Source organism: Ananas comosus, linkage group 18 (assembly GCF_001540865.1).
Source record: "Ananas comosus cultivar F153 linkage group 18, ASM154086v1, whole genome shotgun sequence".
In the NCBI taxonomy this organism is placed as follows: Eukaryota; Viridiplantae; Streptophyta; class Magnoliopsida; order Poales; family Bromeliaceae; genus Ananas; species Ananas comosus.
Genome location: NC_033638.1, coordinates 3,404,386 through 3,428,729, shown reverse-complemented (window position 1 = coordinate 3,428,729; position 24,344 = coordinate 3,404,386). Strand labels below are relative to the sequence as shown.

Here is a 24,344-nt window from a genome sequence, read left to right as displayed (position 1 = left end):
TCCAAAATGTCTCAAGATTTGTACTCAAATGTCTAATTCTTGCATATAAAGGGACTAGCACTAGATCGAACAAATGGTAATCCAATCGAGTGTTTGATGCTTTTAAGATAAGGATTGGATTGTTTAAAAAATTTCAAATTTAAACTTAGTTTCAAATTCAGAATTTATTTTTAATGTAAAAATTGAAGTATTTAAGTTTGAATTCAAAATTTGCATTTGAAACTAAACATCAAAATCTAAAATTGAAATTCAAATTCACAATTTTAAATTTAAAATTAAAATTTAATCTTAATATTTGTATTGAAATTCAAATTTGAATTTGAATTTGAATTTGAATTTGTAATTTAAATTTTCTTTTCATTTTGAGTTCAAAATCTAAAAATGAATTTGAATTTGAAGACAGCTGATTTTGAGTTTGAAACGTCAATTTCGATTTAAAACTGAATTAGAAATTTGAGTTGAAATTCAAAATTTGAATTTGAGTTTCTAATTTAAATCCATATTTTGCATTTCAAATTTGATATTCAAAATTAAGATTTAAATTTGAATACTAGATTTGAGTGCGAATATGAATTTTGAATTTAAAATCTGTAAGTTAAATTTAAATTTCAAATCCAAAATATGATTTTGATTTTAAAATTTAAATTCAAAACATAAATTTGAATTGCAAAATTAAATTTCAAAATCTGAAATATAAATTTGAATTTGAATTCAAAATTTATATTTGAATTACAAGTCGGACTTATGTTACGAGTCAGTGTTTAGTAGTGAAAATTTTTAGGAGAGCAAGTAGGGTTTTGTTACACCATTTTGAGGTGTTAACTCTTCCCTGATAACGAATTTGATTGGGTGTTTAATGAATACATTTCATAGCCATATGTAATGAATGTTGGTTTCTGTAACTATAATCTGATATTAACAGATTGGTTCCTGAAATGTATCACTTGAGATCTTCTCTTTATTGAGAGTGAAGCCTTTACAAGTCTTGTTGATAATTTAGTATTGGTCTCAAATCTTTGGAATGTTGGTGAAGGTGATGTTTCTTCTTGATGGTCTTAGACTCGTAGTTGTTTTGTTTGGCCTTATTGCTTACTGTAGGGTGAACTTCGTTTTGCCCTTCTATGGTTTAACACATTTTCACTTTACCGCCTTGTGGCTTAAAAGTTTGCACTTTCCTATCTTGTTGTTTTATTTTGTTCAGTATATGGACCTACTGTTAAATGGGTAACAGAGTGGTACATTTGAAATCACAAGGCAGTGAAATATAACATATCACCATTCTATAATCTGCACTTTATAACCTTGTAGTTTGTAATATGTATCACTTTACTACCCTATATAAATGCGGGTCCCAAGCAATGTTCAGAGAACCAAATTGATCATTGAATAGGAGAGGTGAGCAGTTCAAGGGCCGAACCGTGAAATAATCAAACAAAATAAAAAGTTTACATATCTAAGAATATATATATAAATAGTCACTTGTTATATATATATATATATTATGAGTCCGGCTGGAATACTATCGATAGCACAAGGATTTGGTGCTATCGAGTTTTCCACCATTAGATTTAACTCTTTAACTATTTTCATCCGTTAGATTATATTACTAAACCAATAACTTACTCAACTCTAGGGGCCACATCATCATAACCGTACATTTTTTTCATCTAAGGGCCGAATACCTAATAGCACCAATAATTTGTGTTATTATAGTATATAGCCCAGATCTATATATTAATATAACTATATAATAAGTAGAGAGAGAGAGAGAGAGAGAGAGAGAGAGAGAGAGAGAGAGAGAGAGGCTGGTATACTATCGGTATAACGGAAGCCTCCGTGCTAACAATTTGTTTTCAATGATGCGGCTTTCAAATTGACGATCGGTTCCGTTAGACTTGATCTACACCATTGAAAGTATTTGGAAACTAAATTTCATAATTTTTCGGCATCATTTACCTATCAAACAAGTAGCCTAAAAATGAACGGCTGAAAAAAAAAATCTCATAAAAAATGATGATAAAAGACTTGAATTTAAGATCAGAGGTACTGATCTTACTCTAAATAGTGAAAAAAAAATTTCTATAAAAATTTCATCAGATTTGGATTGTTTTATACCGTTAAACTTACAAACGCATGACATCTACCATTAAAATTGTCAATTTTGAGACCTTTTGATCACTAGCCAAATGATGCGGAAAAATTATGGAATTTAGTTTCCAAATACTTTCAATAGTGTAGATTAAGTCTAATAGAGCTGATCGTCGATTTGGAAACTGTATAATTGAAAACAACTTGGTAGCACGGAGGGTTCCGTGCTACCGATAGTATACTAGCCTAGCTCTCTCTCTCTCTCTCTCTCTCTCTCTCTATATATATATATATATATATATATATATATATATCATTCTAGGTATTATCATAGTGAACGGTTGGCTCTACTAGCTAGTACCTGTATATTTGTTCACCATAGGATGTATGTTTGATCCTCTTCTAAACAATAGGCTTTTCCTTAGATTAATAAAAAACTGGTTTATCTGAGCCTGTGCGGTTCAACTAGTTGGTTAGGCCGGTTTTAAGCCTCTTTTTTATTTTATTTTTATTTTTTTCTTTTTTCTGGTTTTCTACCTATTCTGGTTGTATATATTAGGTTGACCATACTGGTCTTTGGACTGGGTCAAACATTGGTTGTAGGGTGCATGAAAAATAAAATTACAAGATACCAATGAGCAACGTTTAAAACACAAGGGTCTCAGAGTGCAAATGCATTAAACCTTAAGAGGGGTAAATTGTTGTTTAGCCTGAAGAGTATGAGAATATGTGTGCCCCTGGAAGTTAAAATTTCTTTTTATGATTCTCCTGCTTCTCAATTGCCATTGAGAAATAAATTGCTGCATTTATCATTCTGAACATACATAAAAGATGCTTTAGGATTTAATAGTTTCATTTGCCTTTCTTGCTTTGCTGCTGTTTGGCAGATTGGATTTGGTACGATATTCTACTCATGGCCTAAGGTAGAACCCTAAAATCTCTTCTTAATTGATGGAATTAATTGATGAATTCAAAGGGGGTGTTTGGTCTTTTATTTATAAGATCCTGAAAACCATAATTTGAGGAATACTAACATAATCGAATGAAATTAAAACATATAAAAATAATCCTAATATAAAGAAATATTAAGAAGAAACCCTAATCCTAATAGGAATAGGCCGATTGGAACAGATTTCTGAGGAAATCCATGTCAATAATTCTCTTTTTGTGCTATTTTACTATTCTTGTTGTACTGCAGATGCAATGCATTCGTACTAGTTTATCGTCAAATATATTTTTGTATCAATAAATTTAGGATCGATAAACAAATGTCATTGCCTTTTATTGTCTATAAATTTTTAATCTATTTCTTAAAATTTCTAGCATCTTGTGGTTTGCTTATCTTGTGCTATGTAGTGTGATGCTAGGTAAGTCAAGGGTTGCATTTCACTGTTATGTTCATATGTAACCTATAATTTGGAAGTTAGGAAAAGATGGTACTCACTGTAGCAGATCTCTTCTTCTTTCTTTTTTTTTTTGGTTGCTGAAAGACATTGATTTCAGAAGGATTTTTGATGTATAGTGTTGACTTGAACAGCCAATCACTCTTGCATTAGTATATGTTGGAACAACTTTAAAGGATCTGGCTGATGTGACTCATGGATGGAGTGAGATTTCGACCACCCGCTTGGTAAGTTCCTTTAAACTTCTATGATCATTGTACTTGCAAATCCATTTTTCTGCTGAATGTTGTGAACATATTTGCAGACTTAGCCATTGTTATCAATTAACGTTTGAAACAAACAGATATCTTCACATCATAATTGCTGGTTCAGATTTGTCTCTAATGATCTGTATTTTGAACTATCAACTTTTATATTGTGGGATGCAAGTTTTATTTTGATCCAATTACTTGTATTCAAAATTTCAAATAGTTGTTGGTTTAGTTGTCAGATAGCATGAAAATACATACACCTTGGTTACTAGATTATGTTGATAGATCAAAATCTCTTTAGAAACATTTGCATTTTCTCTTTATCAAGAATTTTTGTGCCGTAGTCCTGCTCCCTGTGCCGGTAAAGTGCAGTGTGCTCCTGGCATGCTAACTTCATGCTAATAATTGTCAGCACAAGGTATTTCTAGAAAATCTACTAGGTGCAAGATTAAGGATAATGCATTTTATAGAAACTAAAGCAGGACAAAAACAGATTTTTGTACCGTATGCAATTGCTGCATACCATTACTAAATCTAATGGAGCCTTCTGGAGGACATTCATAGAATTTGTAAAGTTGTAATGCATTTTGGTTTCGAGTACTAATGATTTAGCGTACATTACTGCAAAGTAATAAGACATGAATATTGATGGAGTGAAAAATTAACAGATAATCTCTTCTTGATTCGTTAGATTAAAAACATTAGTTATAAGTTCGCCAAAAAGAGAAGATAGAACATGGCATTGCAACTTAGTAGTAGTTAATTTAGAGAAAGATATTTTAGGATTGTCTTAGGCAGTTTGATTACTTCTAATGGACAAAATTTAGTGCACCAGTAAGGGAAGCTAAATAGTGAGGTAGAAGACATCCCAAGAGGGAGAGTTATTCCTGAATGAAAAACTTGCAGTTTCTTATGTGTCCTTTGGATAGACAGTAATTTAAAGAGAGAGTTCTGGTTGTAAAGTACTAATACCTGCTTTCTCATTTAGAAAACATCTTGACCAAACCTTGATACAATTTTGAGGAAAGAAAAATTGAGTCTGGCCGAGTTTGTTTTTAGTTTGACACTTTGGTCAAATCGACCGCAATCAACCAGCATAATTTGGATCTAATTTGACCCCATTTGGTGGATTAGTTTCTATTTTACTATTTTTAAGGGTAAACTATTGATCCATGGGTTGGATTCATGTTTGTTATTAGGTTAATGTGTTGGATCTGATGGTTCTAAATTGATCTTCTATTCTACTATTTTCAAGGGTAAACTTGGATTCATGTTTGTTATAAGGTTAATGTGGTGGATCTGATGGTTATAAATTAATCTTTTGAAATATGATCCATTATGAATCGAATAAATATTTGAGCCTCAACTTGTGTGTGATTGCACCTATTATTTTCTCGATCTTATTTTACAATATGTAATGCATATCATTATTTATGAAGAGCTTAATCTTTCAGGGAAATCAATTATTTTTCATGTATCATAGCTAGAGGTTTTGAGTTTGATTTCTAGCAGGAGAATCATATAATAGGCCTTAAGATAAAAGGAGTGCTCTGTTTAAAATATTGACACCCTGCCTAGCAGCTTAAGTTTTTATAGAAACTCTACTAAACATCATCGTTGTCTGTGAATTTTGCTTTCACTTGGTTGATCATAGTTGGTAACAATTGGGTCTTGTTGATTCCAAGCAACAAATCTATTCCTCAGTTTGAACTAACTTGCGGTCTATCGAAAAATTTGTTCTTCTTATAGGTGAGCCAATTTCTCAACCACCAATTTCTTTTTTTGTTAAAGATGATACAAGCAAAATGTTCAAAAAATAGCCTATCAAAGATCTCAGCCAAACTAGGATATGTCAAGTCTGTTAGTGCTGTATTATGTTAGCGAATGTGTGTATCCTATCCTAGCTTTTCTACATGCCAAACTAGGCCAAGTTGCTTAATAATCCAATTGCACAGAAATATACAAAAGCTAAGCCTCATTTTGTCCTTTCTTGGACTTGATGTCATATACATTTTGTAAACAAATATGTTCCAAAAGTTTACCATATTTCTGACAATATAGATGCAACATACTTGTTTGTATCTTTCTTATAAGACTCTCACCTAGCATTGTTTTATTTTGACAATAAGCCATCTTTTCGTTGTTTTTTTTTTTGCACATTTCTGTTCACTTTGTGCTCAGCAATTGTGTCGTGCATTACTTTACTGTCCTGTATTACTTCTTGACAAATTTCTTCTCTCAATTATTTCAGGTGCTCATAATATCGGGCTTTATAGTATCTGGTAAGTGCTGTTTCATTTATAATCCTAAAGTCCTTGATAGATGCCTTCTATCAAATTGGTTTACAAGGTACACATAATATACACCTGCATGAGTTCTAGTGGGAAGTATTACTTCTGATTTGTCTCCATTAAAGCATGAAAACCATGTGATCAGTTAAGAGTAGAGATGCGACCTAGGCCTGATTATCTAACACTGGCCCAATCACCTGAGTTTGAATGGATTGGTGTGTGGTATAAAATGGGAACCATAAAAATTTCATATCATGGTCTGGGTTTAATAGATTAGATGCTCCATTTCAGCCTAGGTCCGACCTGAACCTGGTTCTCCTATTCGATACTTGAGTATAGATTCCACCTGTTTTCATATCTTATATATATTTTTTTCTTTTTCAGCCATAGTTGTTTTCAATGATATTTTCTTTTCTTTATTGTTTTTTCTAGTAACAATTTTTCTTAGTTCTTTCTATTAGTTTGATAAGGGGTAAATTTAGACATTTCTCCACTTCAAAGATGAAATGGACATTTCTTGCAGGATTAAGTGGATGGATATTTATGCAAGGATAAGCTCTCAATATGTTATAAACTACTTATATTTTCAAATAAGGTCTATTTTTTTGTTATTTCTTCTCATTATATTGGCCCCTGTATTGACCCATTGCCGACCTGATAGTAGACGGGCTTTTATGTTTGAACCCTTTCCAGACCCGTCGCATCCGGAACAAAAAACGAAGGAAAAAGAAAAAAGAAAAAATAGGAGGGCACAAGTCCATTTTCCTACTAATTCAAATTATTGACTTGGAACCGGTGTGTGTTACCTGGCTCTTACCCTGTTCGATTGCACCTCTACGACGTATATATTCAATTCCTCATGTAACTGTAAATTTGAGCAAGGCATTTAGATACTCGACGCCTGCATGGATGTAAAGCAAGAGTAGGCGTATAATGAATGATAGTTTTTATACTTTTGTTAAGTGCACTGGCGTGTTGCAAGACTCTTACAAATCAACTTTCATGTGCAATACATGAATATTTACCTTGTGATTTTATAATTGTACAGTGATCCTGGTGGTAATTGTGACGAAAGTCGCAAAGGCTTCTTTAGATAAAGCATTGGCTGAGAACCCAGATGTCGGTAGCGTCTTAGTCACCCCTCAACTACCTGTCACCGTGACGGCTCCTCCGTCGGATCTACACCAACCTCTCGTCATCAAGATCGACCCTTCGAACGACGATCACGAGAAGTGAATCCATTATTTAACATGTAAATTCTTGTCTTTTTTTTTTTTTAATATAATTTTAGCATCATATGAGTTTCACAATAGGGTTAGTAGCTCACTTTGTATGCATAATTCTGTTGTTGAGGTGGCTAGAATATCTCCCTTGCCAACTACACTACCTCATGCTCAGATGTTAGTTGTTTCTTGTTATTTTTTATTTTACAGGCAAGTTGAACGCACAGATTAAATGATATTCTGGTTTATTTGTCTAACCTGGCATTATTGAAGGAAATTTATTTTTTTTTCCTCCTTTTTTTTTGTTTAATTCTATGTATATATATTTTTTGATCTTCCATTGTAACTTGCCTAATTTACAAAATAACACGCTCGACTTGTCTTAATATTTCTCTTGCATAAAAAGTTGAAATAATTTGAATCCTGCACTTTTCCATTATTTCGAATAGTAAGCCCAAAAGTATGGAATAATTGTTAACTTTAGATGTAAACTATTATTAGGGAAACGAGTTGTTTTGTAACGACTATAAATAAATAATTGGCCTGAGCGAGTTGTCCAAAACACCTCACCCCAAGTTATTCGTACAAGGTATAGGTTGCCTTTATGTGACGACATATTTAGAATCTCATGCTATATAAGGATATTATATATTATGACATATTTAGAGTAGAATTATATAATATGAGATGCCTAGTTATATTGTTACTATATTAGACATTTTTACTATATTAGACTCATTTTTTGTACTATATAACATCATCAATAGAATTCATGAGGGTATGCTTTTTGCCCTTCTTTCACTTTATATACCCAATTAGCTTTTGTCCATAGCTCTCTTTTGTTGGACTATTTAGGATTTAGGATATAACATGATGGAGGCGGTAGTTTATATTCAAGGCCAATTTGCATAAAAAATTCATAAATTTTGAGGTTTTGCAAAAATTGGGCGGTTTTTTTCGATTTTATAAATTCAGTCCGAATTTTCAGTAAACTAATCAAAATATCATTATTATTTTTTTTCTCTCTTTTTTNTTTCTCTCCTCGAAGAAGGCAGCGGAGGCAGAGGTAGAGGCGGAAACGGCCCGCCTCGCCTCTCACCCTCATACCCTCGCTCTCGCCCGCGCACACTCTCGCCTTTCTCGCCTCCGACCCCGCTGAGATCGCGCCGCGACTTTTTTTTTTTTTCCCTCTCCGACCCTCCTCCATGGTCTTCGATGATGACATCTCTCTCACCCTCTCTCGCCCTTTCCCGCTCTTCTCGCCCTCGGCCTTTCCCTTTTCCTCCGCCTCCTCTACCGCCTCTCCGCCGACGCCAATGCCGCGGAGGTTGTTGCAGTGCCGCAACCTCGAAGCGAGGGGGTTCTTAGCGGCGTCGTTGCCGACGCCATGGCTGTTGGCGGAGAGGCGTGACTAAAAAAAATTATTGAAGAAGGAAGAAAAAAAAATAAAGACAAAAAATTATAGAAGAAGAAAGAAGAAGATGAAATTGCACTATTAAAATAAAATTATACTGTTTAAAAGTTTTTTTGTTGTTTTAAATGAAAGTTGCACTTTTTGAGATAAAAATTACACTCTTCGGGATCAGATTTATACTCTTTAGGACAAAGTTGCACTACTTACGTAAAATTTACACTTTCTGTTTTCTTTCTTCCTTCTCCAATTTACACTATTTGTCACGCCCCGGGACCGCCGATTTGGTCGGTTCGGACACGTCAACAGACGCCGGACAGACAGCACCTCCCCTGCCCGCCCAAGGCTCAACACCTATCAACATGTATATAAATTTGCGCAAGCGGAAATATAGATATACATGGCTTGCGAGAGGGCAAGCAATAACCAAAGTGAAAGTTCTACACTATAACATCCATACAAGTACTATGATTACTTTTAATCAAATACATGCATATAACCATTTACATTCTTTCATTCTTTCATATACACCACATGATTATCATCTAAAACATAAGTTTTTTACATTTATACATCATTAATACATTTGCTCATCATAAACAAAAGATGATAATGACAAGGTAGGTACTATACTCGGGTAGTCACTAGCTAGGGTGCGATACCCTTGCCATGGTCCTCGACCGCCTCGCTCGGACCTGGATTTGTGAAAATAGTGGGGTGAGAACTACAAGAAAGTTCCCAGTGGGTTCGGCCGCCGACCCCGCCGACTTTCCCACTAGGTCCAAATCAGGCATAAGTAGAAGAAACAAATAGATAGGTAACCATACTAAACAAATGCAGCTACTATGCCTGAACAAGAATGCTAACAATATATGATGCTCATGATGCATGTCAATTACCACTCTCAATACCCAATCCTCTCGGCTAACCCGTAGGTTTCGCCCAAAACTCACCAACTCAAATCCCTACTATCGGGGAGAAACTCTTACAACCCAACGGGATTGTCCTCTGGGGAAACTATAACCCAGTGATGGCAACACCGGAGCTCATCGCTTGAGAGGGAGCTATTGCCCTCAAGTCAAGACTTACAAGTGAGTATGATCCAATCCTCAACAATCCAATCCTCAACTATGAGAGAGTCCTCAACTATGAGGATGCCATGTTCACACATGCCACAACACAAAGTATCTCATTCTTTAGCATTCATTATGTTCACTAATGCCACAACATAAAGTGTCTCATTCTCTAGCATTCTTTATGCTCACTAATGTCACAACACAAAGTGTCTCATTTTCTAGCATTCTTTATACTCACTAATGCCACAAGGTGCTATTTCACTCACTTGTCACAATGTCACCATATTCTTTACCTCAACTAGGTTCATATCTTAATTCATACATATATAGGGTTCACAATGCTCAATATCTCATTCTCAACTCATATGCATCTTTATACTAAAAGCATGCAAAGGATATACACATACATTCTCATTAACCCTACAATGTATGAATCCTACTATACATATACATGCTCAATGGGTGACATTTAGACATAAAAGGAGATTCGATGATTTCGGATAGCACCACCCACCTCATAGGGATGTCGGAAGGCTACGATTCAAGTCTTGTGATTTATAATCGCCTATTCCCTTCGACCATGGCAAACGAAGCGGAACAGGGTTTTCCCTCAATTTCTTGGCGTAGACTCAACGGAATCTTGATCCGAGTTTCCCGACACGTCGGTTTTCTCTCCAATTAGAGCTACAAGAAATCAAACCCTAGTTAGATCTCATATCTACCAAAACCCCAATTTGACCCTAGGGTTTCTAATAATCGCCAAATATCCTTAAACACATGGAGATTCATACATTAATCTACCATAATAGCTTCTAGATACCATAACTAGAAGAGACTACTCAAAACCCTAGCTTCTAAACCATGAGAACTCACCTTGAGTTCAAGCTTTCTTCCTCAACCTCTTGTACAAGTGCTAACTCCACCCTCCAAGAAGTCTTCTTCTCCACCAAGTTTCCTTTTGGAGCAACCCTAGTGAGAGAAGGAGAGAGAGAGAGAGATGAGAGGAGCTCTAGGAAGAGAAAGAGAGTTCCAACTCTTTGTTCACAAGTGAGGGAATGAGAACTAGGGCATCCAACTCACATATATGGTCCCATATGTGACATTTGCACATAGGCCCCTCACCAATTTACTGTACTGAACAAACCCACGAATTTGCGGGTACGGGGTTCGGACCTTGCACTTAGGGTCTGGACCCCGAGAGCATTTCCAGCACAATTTGAGTTGAAAATTTATGAGCTTGCTCTCCAAGGTCCATACACTCATAACATACACTCTGAAACACTCGGAATGATTAACAGACCATTCTAACTAGTTCCACTCCGCACTTCGGTCAATTTGACTGAAGTTCGGTACAACCTATCGAAGTTTCGGTATATTACACTATTTTTCTTTCTCTTTCTCTTCATCCTCCTCCTTCCCCGCCATGCACTCGACCGACGACACCCCACACCTCACCATCACGAGCAGCTAGCGCTGGAACGGGTGGCAGGGCGGGTAGTGGTGGACGTGGTGGTGTGCCCGGCGGATGTTGCTCCCGAAGATGGTCTGAAGCACGCTCAAGGTGATGTCGGGCCGGATGTTGAATAGTGTTCGACTAAACTCCTGAACCGCTACTGATTCCATGTCCCCACCCACCGCCAAGGGGTCATACCTGAGGCCCAGGCCTTGTAGTTTAATCACATCGCATCAATCAGTTGTTCAAGGTCCTCCTTGTAACACACTAGACCTTTGCAAATTGCGAGGTTCGAGTGTTTGATTTGTGTTCCGAGCTTTTCCACATTTTCTGGAGGGTCGTGACGGTGTTCCGACCTATGGCTCGCATCTCGAGAATCGATGTTTTAAACTTAGCCCTAAGGTCTCCAAAGAGAAGGACTTAGGCTGCTCTCGGGTTGAATTCTGCAGAGTGTGGTATCGGTACAGCATGAGCTTGTACCGGAATGAGAGGTTGTACCGGTACAACATCGGGTTTGTACCGGTATCAGGCTACGTTTTCTGCAAACCCGAGGCTCGGGTTTGCGCGTACAGTGTTTGGTACCGATACTCTTTATCGTGTACTGTACCGGTACGCAGTGCAGACTGCAGTCTCGCGGTTTTTGAAGGGTGTTTTTGTTATTGTAGCAATCCTACAAATAACCCACGCCCTTTGCTGGGTCTCCTGAGCTGGGAATCACAGGAGAACAAGGTAGAGAGCCCTTCTTTTCTTCTCTTTTGATTTCTTTCCCTTTTGCTCGGTTTTTGGTGATTTAATCACCTATTTTGCTTCTTTATGGTATTTTGGTTGCATTTCCATCATTGTTGAAGGCTCGAAGCTTGGATTGAAGCTAGTTGGAGGGGAGATCTTCAACCCTAGCTGATTTTGAACCTTGTTTGAAGCTTCTAGAGAGGTTAGTAACATGTTTCTTGCTTTAGATTCATATTTTGATAGATTTTGATAGATGAAACCTTAGAATGAGAAATTAGGGTTATTTGGGGATTTTTGATTAGAGGCCTTTGGGACTCAATTGATAGGTGTAGAACATCTCGTTGGGATAGTTTTGAAGGGCTCTAGCTTCCATTTGGAATTTGAGAGGGATTTTCTACACTTTAGGTGAGTTTTGCCTTATCCTTGGGTGGATTTTTAGATGAACACTTTGAGTGTTCGTTTAATTTGTTTAACTCACTTAGAATTCTCTTTAGGGAGCTAGAAGACTTGGGGACAACTTCTTTTGCGCAAACGAAAGGGTTGCAAAAAACCTCGGTCGGTTTGACCTTACCAAAATGAGAAAATCTCACCTATGTCATTTTAAATATTGTAAAATAGAAAATCATGCATATTCATGCTAGATAGGGCATATATGAATTTTAGAATGCTTGAAATGCACATGTTATGTACAATGCAAATTTGGACCTCTATATAGTAGAGAGTTATATATATTGGAATCTTGCATAAAAATAGCATTTTTATATGTGGCTTAGGATCATGTTTCATATAGTGAAAATGACAAGTATAATATGCCCTTGGACATAGATCTCATATTGGACATAGGAAAAAACACAATGCCATAAAGGGGCATTAGACTATAATGATGTGTGAACTAGTAAGCTAATGTCATAAACTGGCGTTGGGCTTGGAATGTGCTTGGACATAGTAAGCTAATGTCATAAAGTGGCATTGGGCTTGAAATGTGATTGGACTTAGTAAGTTAATATCATAAAGTGGCATTGAACTTAATATATGGTTAAACCTTACCTTGGAACATTAAACTAGACCGTTGGGGTTGCTAGTGATTATTACCATGTTAGAGACATGATGACCGAATCCTTGAGATGATGACTTTGCTTGCTTGCCATTTGTGCTCATTCGCACATACTTGTGAGGGTCGCTCCCTACAAGCCGGCACTCCGGAGTTAGCCTACGCGACATATGCTCACTCGTGCAGTATTGAGAAGCCTACGGGGCCGAGTGGGATAGACTCATTCCTAGAGTGGAAATGTTGGGCTACCACGGGCACTTAGGCAGCACAAGCCGGACTACACTTGTGTAGGTCCTAGAATGAGATTGGACAATGACATTAAACCATAATATGACAATCACTACTAGATAGTTTATAGTAGTTGAATTTCGTGTACATGCTCGTGACATACTTGGACTTGTAGTATACTTGATAGTATTGTTTATTGCATTATAGTATACTTGTTTAACATGTTAGAGCATACTAGCATATTCATGCGATGTACTCCTTTATGTTAGGCTAGCTATTGCAATTATGGAACTCATGTTAAGTAGTGGCATAGTAGCTAGCAAATTTAATTCATGTTTTATTTTCATGCTATCGCTTCCAACTAAAGGTTAGAATTATCTACTTTGCTTTTGGGCCTAGTGGTGCATTTTGTTAAGGTCAGTAATTGCCCACTGGAAACTATTAATTATAGTTCTCACACCCCCTGTTTGATATTTTCTTTCAGAGCCTTCCACTCCAGGAGAGGCTCGGAATCGCGGGAAAGAAATTGCCTCGAGCTAGATAGCGAGGGATTTTACTTTAGGTGATTTTCTCTCTATTTTTGTATCTATGTAGAGAGTGAGAGATCTTGTACCCATGTATAGAGACAACCATTTTGGATATTGTAGCACTTGTATTTGAGGCTTTTTGATGTATTACTCTATGTTTTATCTTAGTGGTTTAGTTCTCTTTTATCCTACTTGTTGTTAGAATCCAGTTGTATACTTGCTCTGATATCTCTAGATACTTGTTTATCCTTATTCTTTATATCGCTTTGTTGTAGACTCCTTATATGTGCAGGCATATGGCGGGTCTGGACACGCACCGGGCGGGCCTCCGCCTGGTCCCGGGGTGTGAAACTCCTGCTTAAAGCCTCCAAAGTATTCCACATCATTCACATACATGTTTCACATAATAAAAAGAAAGAGCTGATTCTATTATAATGGTTCTAACAGTGGGATTTCGTACCACACATGGGAAAAAGAAAGCACTTCATGATATAAAGCCAAAATGCTCATGTGCTATTATGTGATGCTCGCGCATCTATGCAGTGTAGTGAAGCAACATCATCCACAGATGCATTTTCTTTACAAGTCTATGCACCATTTTTTTAAAAAATTATGTAAAAATTATTTCAATATCTTAAAGTTTACTATAAACTAAAAAGCGAGGAGGAAGAAGAGGAAAAGAAAAAAAATGGTGTAAATTGGAGAAAGAAGAAGGAAAAGAGAAATGGTGTAAATTTCACCTAAATAGTGTAACTTTGTCCTAAAAAATATAAATCCGATCCTAAAGAGTGTAATTTCTGTCTCAAAGAGTGAAACTTTTATTTAAAACAGTGCAAAAAAAATTTAAAACAATGTAAATTTATTTTAACATTGCAATTTCATCTTCTTCTTCCTTTTTCTATAATTTTTTTTTAGTCACGGTTCTCCGCCAACGGCCAATGCCCTAGCGACGATGCCACTAAGGACCCCCCACTCCGAGGCTGCGGCGCCGCAGCGACCTCCGTGACATCGGCATTAGCGGAGAAACATCGTCGTTGGAGAAAGCGGAGGAGGCGGAGGTAGAGGCGGAGGAGTAGGGAGAGGGCGAGAAGGGCAAGAGGCGCCATCGTTGGAGATGGTGGAGGAGGGTCGGAGAGGGACAAAAAAAGTCGCGGCACGGTCTCAACGGGGTCGGAGGTGAGGAATGCGGGAGGTGTGCAGGCGAGGGCGAGGGCATGAGGGTGAAAAGGCAGGGAAGGGCGAAAGAGGCGCTGTCATCAGAGATGGTGGAGGAGGTCGAAGAGGGGGTAAAAAAAAAAGTCGCAGCGCGGTCTCAGTGGGGTCGGAGGCGAGGAAGGCGGTGGGTGCGCGGGCGAGGGTGAGGGCGAGGGCATGAGGGTGAGAGGCGAAGCGGGCCGTTTCCGCCATCTTCTCTGCCTTCGCTGCCTTCTTCGGAGAGAGAGAAAAAAATAAACGAGAGAAAAAAAAGAGGAGAGAGAAAAAAATAATAAGAGTATTTTGATCAGTTTGCTGAAAATTTGAACTGAATCTGCAAAATAAAAAAAAGGTGGTCCAGTTTTGCAAAAGCTCAAAATTTGTGGATTTTTTATGCAAATTGGCCTATATTCAATTCAATGTGATATAATAATTACATAAATTGAATAAACTGCTCAGTAAATAGCTAATTTGATAGCTGACAGTGAATAAGGAAATCATTTCTTTTTAAAATTTTAGATCTTTTAGTTAAGTTGAGACTTATATTGTAGAGAAAAAAGAACAAGGAATTATGATCTTTTGACCCAAAAGTATGTTCTTTTCATAATTCTATCATTTTTCTCCTACATCAAAGATCGTTGTTTTGTTCAAATCTTCCGCTAGGTCTCAACATGCGAGAGTTAGATGGTTATCCACTCGGATAGGAATCTAGCATTTTATTAGCTATTATACAGTCGGTAATAATTTTAGTTTTACTAGCTAAAATAAGATTGAATAGTTAAATATGATGAAATCATAATTGGATTTCATAAGACTTTTAATTTATTTACTAAAACTATTAATTCAAGAAAATTAAAAATTAGTGAAGTGCCAAATAAAAAAAATATATAAAATTAAGGGGCAATTTCGAGACAATCTACGGTTGAGGGGGTTTACATACACTTCAACCGAAATAAAGTTTCTTTTAGTACAAAACAAAAGGTAACATTATTAAGTAAAATTAGTGAAGGGCCCGTGCTTCGCAGTAGATAGATATAAAAAAAATTATATTCAAAGATGAAATCACAATATTTATTTTAATATAAATGTAATGCTTCAAGACATATAATTAAATAGAAATAATAATAAGCATGCGAAAGAGAATAATTAATTCTAAAAAAAAAACATCTAAGAGGGTATTTGGTTGGATATAAAACNCATTTAGTTTGTTTTCTTAAAAAAATAAACTTAGGGTCGGTTCTACATAAAATCGCGAAAATTAATTTTTTATTAAAAAATTATCAGGAGTAAAATGTTTTATATTTTGTAGTGTTTGGTTTATAGGAAGAAAAAGTAGTTTTCTATCAACATTTGTTTGGTTGAAAGAAAAAAATTCACATTTATTTGGATTGGTGGGAAAAAATGAAAAAAAATTATAAGAATGTAAATTTAATGTGAGTAACAATTTTGAGGCATGCACGTACCAGCCAAAGAAAAATAAAATGATAAGGGAAAGAAAAATTGTAAGATATTTGTTGTTTTAATAGAGAGAAAAAATTATATAAATTTTGAGGAGAAAAGATTGGAAAAAAGAGTGCAAAAAAAATTATAAGAATTTTGTAGTTTGATAGAGAAGAAAAAGTATAAAAAGTTTGAGCATATTTTATGAGAGCTTATAGGATATGTATGATTGAAATATTTAAGAAGAGAGAGAGTTGTAAGAGTGAGAGTTAAGGTTTCGAGGCATAACAATTGCCTAGGAAATAGTGTTATTTGGAAAGATTTTACAGATTATTATAAAATCCAATAAGATATGATAGAGAGAGGGGAGGGAATAGAGAGAAAAAAAGAGAGGGGAGAAAGAGGAAAGAAGAGATAGAAATGTATATGGAGGAGAAAGAAAGAAAAGATTATTATAAAATCTTATAGAGAGAGAAAAGAAAGGAGAGAGAGAGACATATCAAGATATGACAGAGAGAGGGGAGGGAAGAGAAAGAGATAAAAGGGGGAGAGGGAGAGACATGCAAATCTAGAGATTATTCTAATATAAGAAAAAAATGAAACAAGAAAATGAAAAAACTTTCATATTAAATAATGTTCTCACGGGTGAAAATTAAATTTTTTTACTCCAAAACACTTACAAAAAATAAAAGAACAAAGAAAAAAAATCACACAGTATAGTATATTTCTTTTGAATTTAGTAAAATCTTCATAATATTTTATCAATTTTGGAACTTTTCAACTTTATATTACAAAATTTATTAAATATTTCATTGAATATCAAAATATTACTCTATAGATTACCAAATATTGTGTAACAAAAAATTAAAAAAAAAAAAATTATGATAAAAAAAACTTAAATCGAACATATTATTATTAATTTTATTCACTAAATTAAAATTATTATAGTTCTCAGATACTTTTTTTCAAAGTGCAACATAGCTTGGGCATTCACCCAGAAAAATCATACAAAAATCATGAAAAATAGTGAAAAAAATCATGTAAAAATTGAGTATTACACTGAAAATTTGAGAACAAATCATGAAAAAAATCCATATAAAAAAATCTATTAAATTTTGATGGGCACTAAAATCAAACATACTATTGCTATTTTTTTCTGAAATCAAAATTTTTAAAAATTCATGCTAAATTCATGGAAAAGAAAAAAGAATTCAAAGAAAAAAACTTATTTCGACACTGAAAAATTGCAAAAAGAAATTGTGAAAAAAATCGAAACCCCAAGATTATTGAGTAAGGGGTCGGAGGGGTGATTCTGTTGGATATATTATTATTATTGGATATTTTGTTATAATATAGTCCAAATAATATGTTCACATACAAGCCCAATAAGTGAAAGCGTATTAAGGCCCATATCTGTGGAGCCCAATAGCTTATTTAAAATCTAGGGTTTCCTACGCTGGAGGTAACACTGTTGAGCGTTCCAAAACTTGACGTCTCTTGGTGTAATACTTTAAGCACCTAAAAACCCTAACCTCCAACAATCTTAAAGTATTACGATCCTATATCGGATTTGAGCGAGTAAGGTATCGATTCGAAGATCTCGTCAAGACGAATTCACCGGTATAATTTATTTTCGATTTCGACGATCGGATTGGCCGGGATCTGAGTTTGAAAGTCAGGCGGCGGAATTCTTTGATTCAAAAATCCAGAAATTACAGCCAATTTCAGAGGGTGAAACCACTTGGGTTCTGTTCTACTCGTCGATACGAACGTTTTGAGTGGTTACTCGTCTCGAACGGAGGTCGGACGACGAAGTTACGGCCATCGGAAGTTTTCAGCAGTTTCCGGCGACGAGGGCAGTTCATCTTAAGGTTTTTGGGCGCTACGGATCCAATTTTGGGTTTGTTTTTGGCAAATTCCACCTCTACAAAGCACTTTGATTCAGATCAGGGGCTTTATTCGACTTTGCGAGATCTGCGGACTACAAGGTGCACTCTTTCTAACACTTTGCTCTGATTAAATGGCAAAGCGTAGTTCTTTTGATATTATAAAATTGCAATCATTTGATGTTACTGAATTTCATGGTTGGAAATTACATGTTCAATTTGGCATGAAAGAACGTGAAATATTCTACACTGTTCTGAGTGATTTTGCATCTACCATTGAAAATGTGGATGAATATCAATGGAACAAGGATGAAGATTTCTGTAGAGATTACTTGTTGAACTCTTTAAATCCTCGTCTAGCTATGACTTATAGTGAGTATAAGACAGCGAAAGAGATATGGGATCACTTGAACGCTCAGTTCCAAAAACAAGAGGGGCTTTCTAAAACTCTTCTAGCGGAGAAATTTTTTGACTTTAAGTTCAATATGAATTCAAGTATCACCTCTCAATTAATTGAACTTGAGAACATGAGGAACAAGCTGAAAGATGATAAATCTGATATGTCTGATAATCTCTTTGTTGGTCTTGTATTGAGTAAGTTACCTGCTGAATGGAATTCTTTCAAGACTGAAATGCACAGATTGAAAGAACAGATGGGACTGGATGAATTAAAGAGGTATATTCACATTGAGGATCAAAACAGTACTAGAAAGAATTTAGAACAAGTAGGACAACAAAAGTCAGTTGCCAACTTAGTTTCACACTTCAATAAACCTCAGAAAAGATCCAAGTCACCAAAAGGTGAATCTTCTTCACAGCTAGAGGTCAAAAAGACTATCTCCAAAAAGAAGAAGAAAGGAAAGTGCCATAACTGTGGAAAGTGGGGTCACTGGGCAGCAGAGTGTAGACTACCAAAGAAGCCAAAGAATAACACACCACAAAGTGAGGCTAATATGCTAATTAGTGAATCTGAGCCTCAAGCCTTCATTGGAATGATGAAAATTGGAAAGGCTAGTATTTCTTCTGAGTGGTGGTTGGATAGTGGCGCTACTTGTCATGCTGCAAATGACAAGAACCTACTCACAGAGGTCACAGAAGTGAAAGACACCGTGGAAAATTGCAATGGTGGTGAGGCAGAAGTGACTCATACTGGAACTGCAAATTTGGTGCTTTCTTCAGGTAAATTACTAACTCTGAAACATGTTAGAGTAGTACCTTTACTTAAAAAGAATTTGATATCTATGAGCTTACTTGATAAAGCTGGTATGTCCTTTTCAACTATGAATGGTAGAGTAACCTTATCAGTTAACTCATGTTATTTTGGTTGTGCATTCATGGTTAATGGTATGTATAGGTTGAGTTTAGATACTGATAGCATAAACCATGTGAGTTCTATTCTGATTGATCCAAAGTTGTTGCACAATAGACTTGGACATGTGAACTACAGGAAAATGCAACTTCTAGCTAAAACTCACAACATTCCATTGGATACTTCTATTCGATTTGACAAATGTGAAGTGTGTGCACAAGCTAAGATCACTAGAAAACCTTTTAAGATGGTTTCTAAAAGCACACAACTTCTTGAGCTAATACATTCTGATCTTTGTGATTTTAGAAATTACGTCACTAGAGGTGGTCGAAAGTATTTGATAACATTCATAGACGATTTTTCTAGATATTGTCATGTCTATTTGTTGAAATCGAAAGATGAGGCTTTTGAAAAGTTTAAAATTTTCAAATCTAGAGTAGAAAATCAACTCAACATGAAAATTAAGAGGTTTAGGAGTGATAGAGGAGGAGAATATACAATGACAGGGTTCAAGGAATTTTGTGCTTCAGAGGGCATAATACTTGAAACCACTGCTCCTTACTCACCCCAATCAAATGGTGTTGCTGAGCGTAAGAATAGAACGTTAACTGAAATGTTAAATTCTATGTTACTTACAGCTGGCATGCCTTCCTCCTATTGGGGAGAAGCAGTTCTGACTGCTAATCACATCCTGAACAGGTTGCCACACTCTAAATTGTCTATGACACCTTATGAGATATGGCATAAGCATCCTTGTAGATATGATACTCTTAAGACCTGGGGCTGTATTGCTTATGTAAGAATACAAGATCCAAAGAGGCCTAAGGTGGGACCTAGAACCATTACCTGTGTATATCTAGGCAGTGCAGAAGATAGTGCTGCAGATAGGTTTTTAGATCTATCTACTAACACAGTGATAGAATCTAGAGATGCAGAATTCTTTGAGAATAAGTTTCTCAGAGATCATGGCTTGAATGTTTCTGGATCTACAGATATGATTTCAGAATCTCCTGTAGAATCTGAAGCAGGCCCTTCTGACACTAATCCCACACAATTGGCTATTGAATCAGTTCCAGTTAGAATATCTACAAGAGAGAGAGTTCCCAAAAGTTTTGGTGAGAATTTTGTTACTTACCATCTCGAGGATGATCCATTTTCTTATCAAGAAGCAATGAGATCTAGGGAATCCCTACTGTGGGCAGAAGCCATAGATGATGAAATGAGCTCTCTGTTGCAGAACCACACTTGGCAGCTAGTCAATTTGCCTAAAGGGGCTAAGGCTATAGGCTGTAAGTGGGTATTGAAAAAGAAACTGAATAGTGATGGATCAATAGCCAGATACAAAGCACGCTTAGTAGCTAAAGGCTATAAACAGCAGAGTGGAATAGACTATTTTGATGTTTATTCACCTGTGTGTCATCTATCAACTATAAGAATTCTTCTTGCTTTGGCATCTATTGAACACTTTGTAGTGCATCAAATGGATGTAAAAACAGCTTTTCTAAATGGAGAGTTAAATGAAGAAATCTACATGGAACAACCTGAAGGGTATGTCATGAAAGGTCTTGAGGACAAAGTTTGTAAATTGAATAAATCTTTGTACGGTCTTAAACAAGCACCTAAGATGTGGCATCTTAAATTTGACAAAGTGGTAAAGAGTTATGGCTTTCAGTCTAGCTATTCAGATAAATGCCTTTACCATCGTTCTGTGTCAAATAAGATAGTCATCATTTGCTTATATGTTGATGACATGTTAATTCTTGGCTCCGATCATTCTGTAGTGAGTGACGTGAAAGCTACTTTAGCTAAAGAATTTGACATGAAAGATCTTGGTATTGCTAATACCATTCTTGGTATGAAAGTAAGATTTGAAAGGCAAGTCATCTCCCTTAGCCAGACTCATTATATTGAGCAGCTACTTTCTACCTGGGGATACAGTGATTGTAAACCGAGTGAGACACCATGTGATTATAATAAAAGACTGAGTCCTAATGAAGGGACCAGTGTGGATCAATTAAAGTACTCAAAACTGATTGGTAGTCTCATGTATGCTATGAGTTGCACTAGACCCGACATCGCCTTTACAGTTGGCATGCTGAGTCGTTTCACTAGTAATCCTAGTAAAGAGCATTGGGATGCCCTTAGTAGGCTGATGAGATACCTTAAAGGTACGAAAGATTATGCTCTATGTTATTCTGGTTATCCTCCAACTGTGGATGGATATTCTGATGCCTCATGGTGCTCAGAAATTGGAAATAGTAAGTCCACAAGTGGATATGTATTCACTTTGGGTGGAGCTGCTATTACTTGGAAATCCAAAAGACAGACTTGTATTGCCTTGTCGTCTATGGAATCGGAACTTTTTGCTTTAGCTTCCGCTGGCGAAGAAGCAGAATGGATAAAGAATCTGATTTTGGATATTCCTTTGACTCGGCTACAGATTAATTCTTTAAGCCTGTTCTGTGATAATCAAGCAGCTGTCCAAGTTGTCAAAAATGCTTTCTTTAATTCAAAGAGAAGACATGTGAGACTGAGACATGCGTTGTTGAATTATCTGAGAGAACAAGGGGTTATCACCTTGATCGATGTGAGATCGAAGGATAACATGGCCGATACTCTCACAAAAGGTATGACTAAAGATCGATTATTCAAAACAGTGGGGGAAATGGGGTTAAAGACTATGTAAATTAGTCTTAATTACCATTTACTTACTTTCTAATTGTATGTTTTGAATTATCGAATCTTCCTTCCTTTGGTGGTCAAGCACAATTTATATGTTTCATCGATGTTCATGGTTGCGGACTAATTTGAAAAAGGTGAGTTGTTTCATTCCAAACTTGATGAAAATGACTTTAACCTAGTTCAAAGTTCTACCTGGAAGGCTTGTGTCATTCCAAACTTGATGATACAATCCAACTAGGCTGGACTATTCTTTTCTTAGTTAAATGATCTCATTCCAAACTTGATGCTAGATTATTTGACTTTAAAGAATTAGTAACTGTGACATTCCAAATTGAAACATAGAAATAGCTATCTGCATAAGAAGCCTGTTGGTTTTGGTCATGTTCTTTGAAACTAGACAATGATTATTCTCTTACAAATAAACTTAAGTTGATGGCTCTTTATAAATCAAACTATTTAGGCTTTATTCATAATTTATGAAACTGGCTTGATACTTGTGAACATGATATTATGATGCTTTATGACATTAATATATATTCTTCTCTGCCTGATGTTATGATGCTAAGTTCTTTTAGTAGAACTAGACATTTTTAGTGGATTATTCAAATGATTAAATTCATGATAATATGAAATTTATATTTGATATTCTACAGAGGATGGTAGGGATGGAGGAGAGCTTAATAAGTGAGATCCAGATCAGGATGATCTATTTGATGAATGAATATATATATCATTTAGAGTGTACGGGAACTTGACAGTTCACCTACTATTACCTGTTTTGATGGAGTCCATTTACTTAAGACTTGTTTTTGGCTATCTCTATTTGTGAACATTATTATGTCTTTTTCTTTTATTTGTAAGGCCTTGGATTATTTTGACTGGCCTACTTATATTTGACTGTTATGCATATGTTGGTTGTGAACTGATTTTGAGAATCATTTTGGATATGTCGATCTCAGAACAGATTCATGATATGAATGATTCACTCATTTGAATTACAATTGATGATTGAGTTTTTAATCCGAGTTGATTGTCTTGGACTGAATGTGGATGATTCATAATTGTTTGAACATTACACTGACCACTGTATTGGATTGTGCTGTATGGTGAACATAGGAGGAGATTGTTGGATATATTATTATTATTGGATATTTTGTTATAATATAGTCCAAATAATATGTTCACATACAAGCCCAATAAGTGAAAGCGTATTAAGGCCCATATCTGTGGAGCCCAATAGCTTATTTAAAATCTAGGGTTTCCTACGCTGGAGGTAACACTGTTGAGCGTTCCAAAACTTGACGTCTCTTGGTGTAATACTTTAAGCACCTAAAAACCCTAACCTCCAACAGATTCAACATTCAGTTTCTTTAAAATATAAAAATTATAAGTAGTCTAGAAGGATTTTAGGAGCTACTACAATGAAAAAAGTAAAAAAAACAAAGATAGAGCTACTTCGATGCATGCATATATTTACCCATAGACCTTTTGAATAAAAATCACATATATGTGATATTTTATTTTCAAAATATTAACTACCAGATATGAGGGGTGGTGCATGAATTGTACGGATACATGAGGTGCATGTGATTATTTATCAGGAGAGTGCGTCACGCCATCTCGGTGAAGGGAGCGTCACAAATCATGGATTCGACAGTGGTGGGACGATTGGGCCTCACGATTCAGTGGACTGTCGCTTCCTCGCACCCCTCCCTCGTCCTCCCAACCTCCGTTGCGGTTATTGCTGCCCAACCACCCTCATGCCACTTCGAACATGACTTAGCCTAATCCAACCTTACACTATTTCACTCGACTCAACCAGCCTCATGCCATTAATCCCAAAGCTCAAGCTATTAGAAATAAACAGTCAATTCACTTAAAGTGTACAGACACAACGTCCATGAGTCTCGATTGTGATTCAATCCAACCAGTCTCATGCCACTTCGAACATGACTGGGCCTAACTAGCCTTACGCCATTTCAAATGTGACTCGGCCTAACCTGGCCTCGTGCTACATAACAGGATGCTGACCTATTTAAGCCAACAAGGGCAAACTACAGGAAGGAAAAGAGAGAGGACAGAAAAGGGGGAGCTAAAGGGGA

The 24,344-nt window shown here is 36.1% G+C and overlaps 1 protein-coding gene across 1 annotated transcript in view; it reads left to right on the top strand.

Moving 5' to 3' along the window:
- Positions 1-7,551, top strand: part of LOC109724185 (TVP38/TMEM64 family membrane protein slr0305-like) — a 32,485-nt gene extending 24,934 nt beyond the window's left edge. Inside the window, exons 7-9 of the mRNA XM_020252916.1 lie at positions 3,626-3,718; positions 5,994-6,024; positions 7,082-7,551. Coding sequence (XP_020108505.1) covers positions 3,626-3,718; positions 5,994-6,024; positions 7,082-7,269 — 312 coding nt within the window. The 3' untranslated portion in view covers positions 7,270-7,551. The remainder of the gene's footprint in view (positions 1-3,625; positions 3,719-5,993; positions 6,025-7,081) is intronic.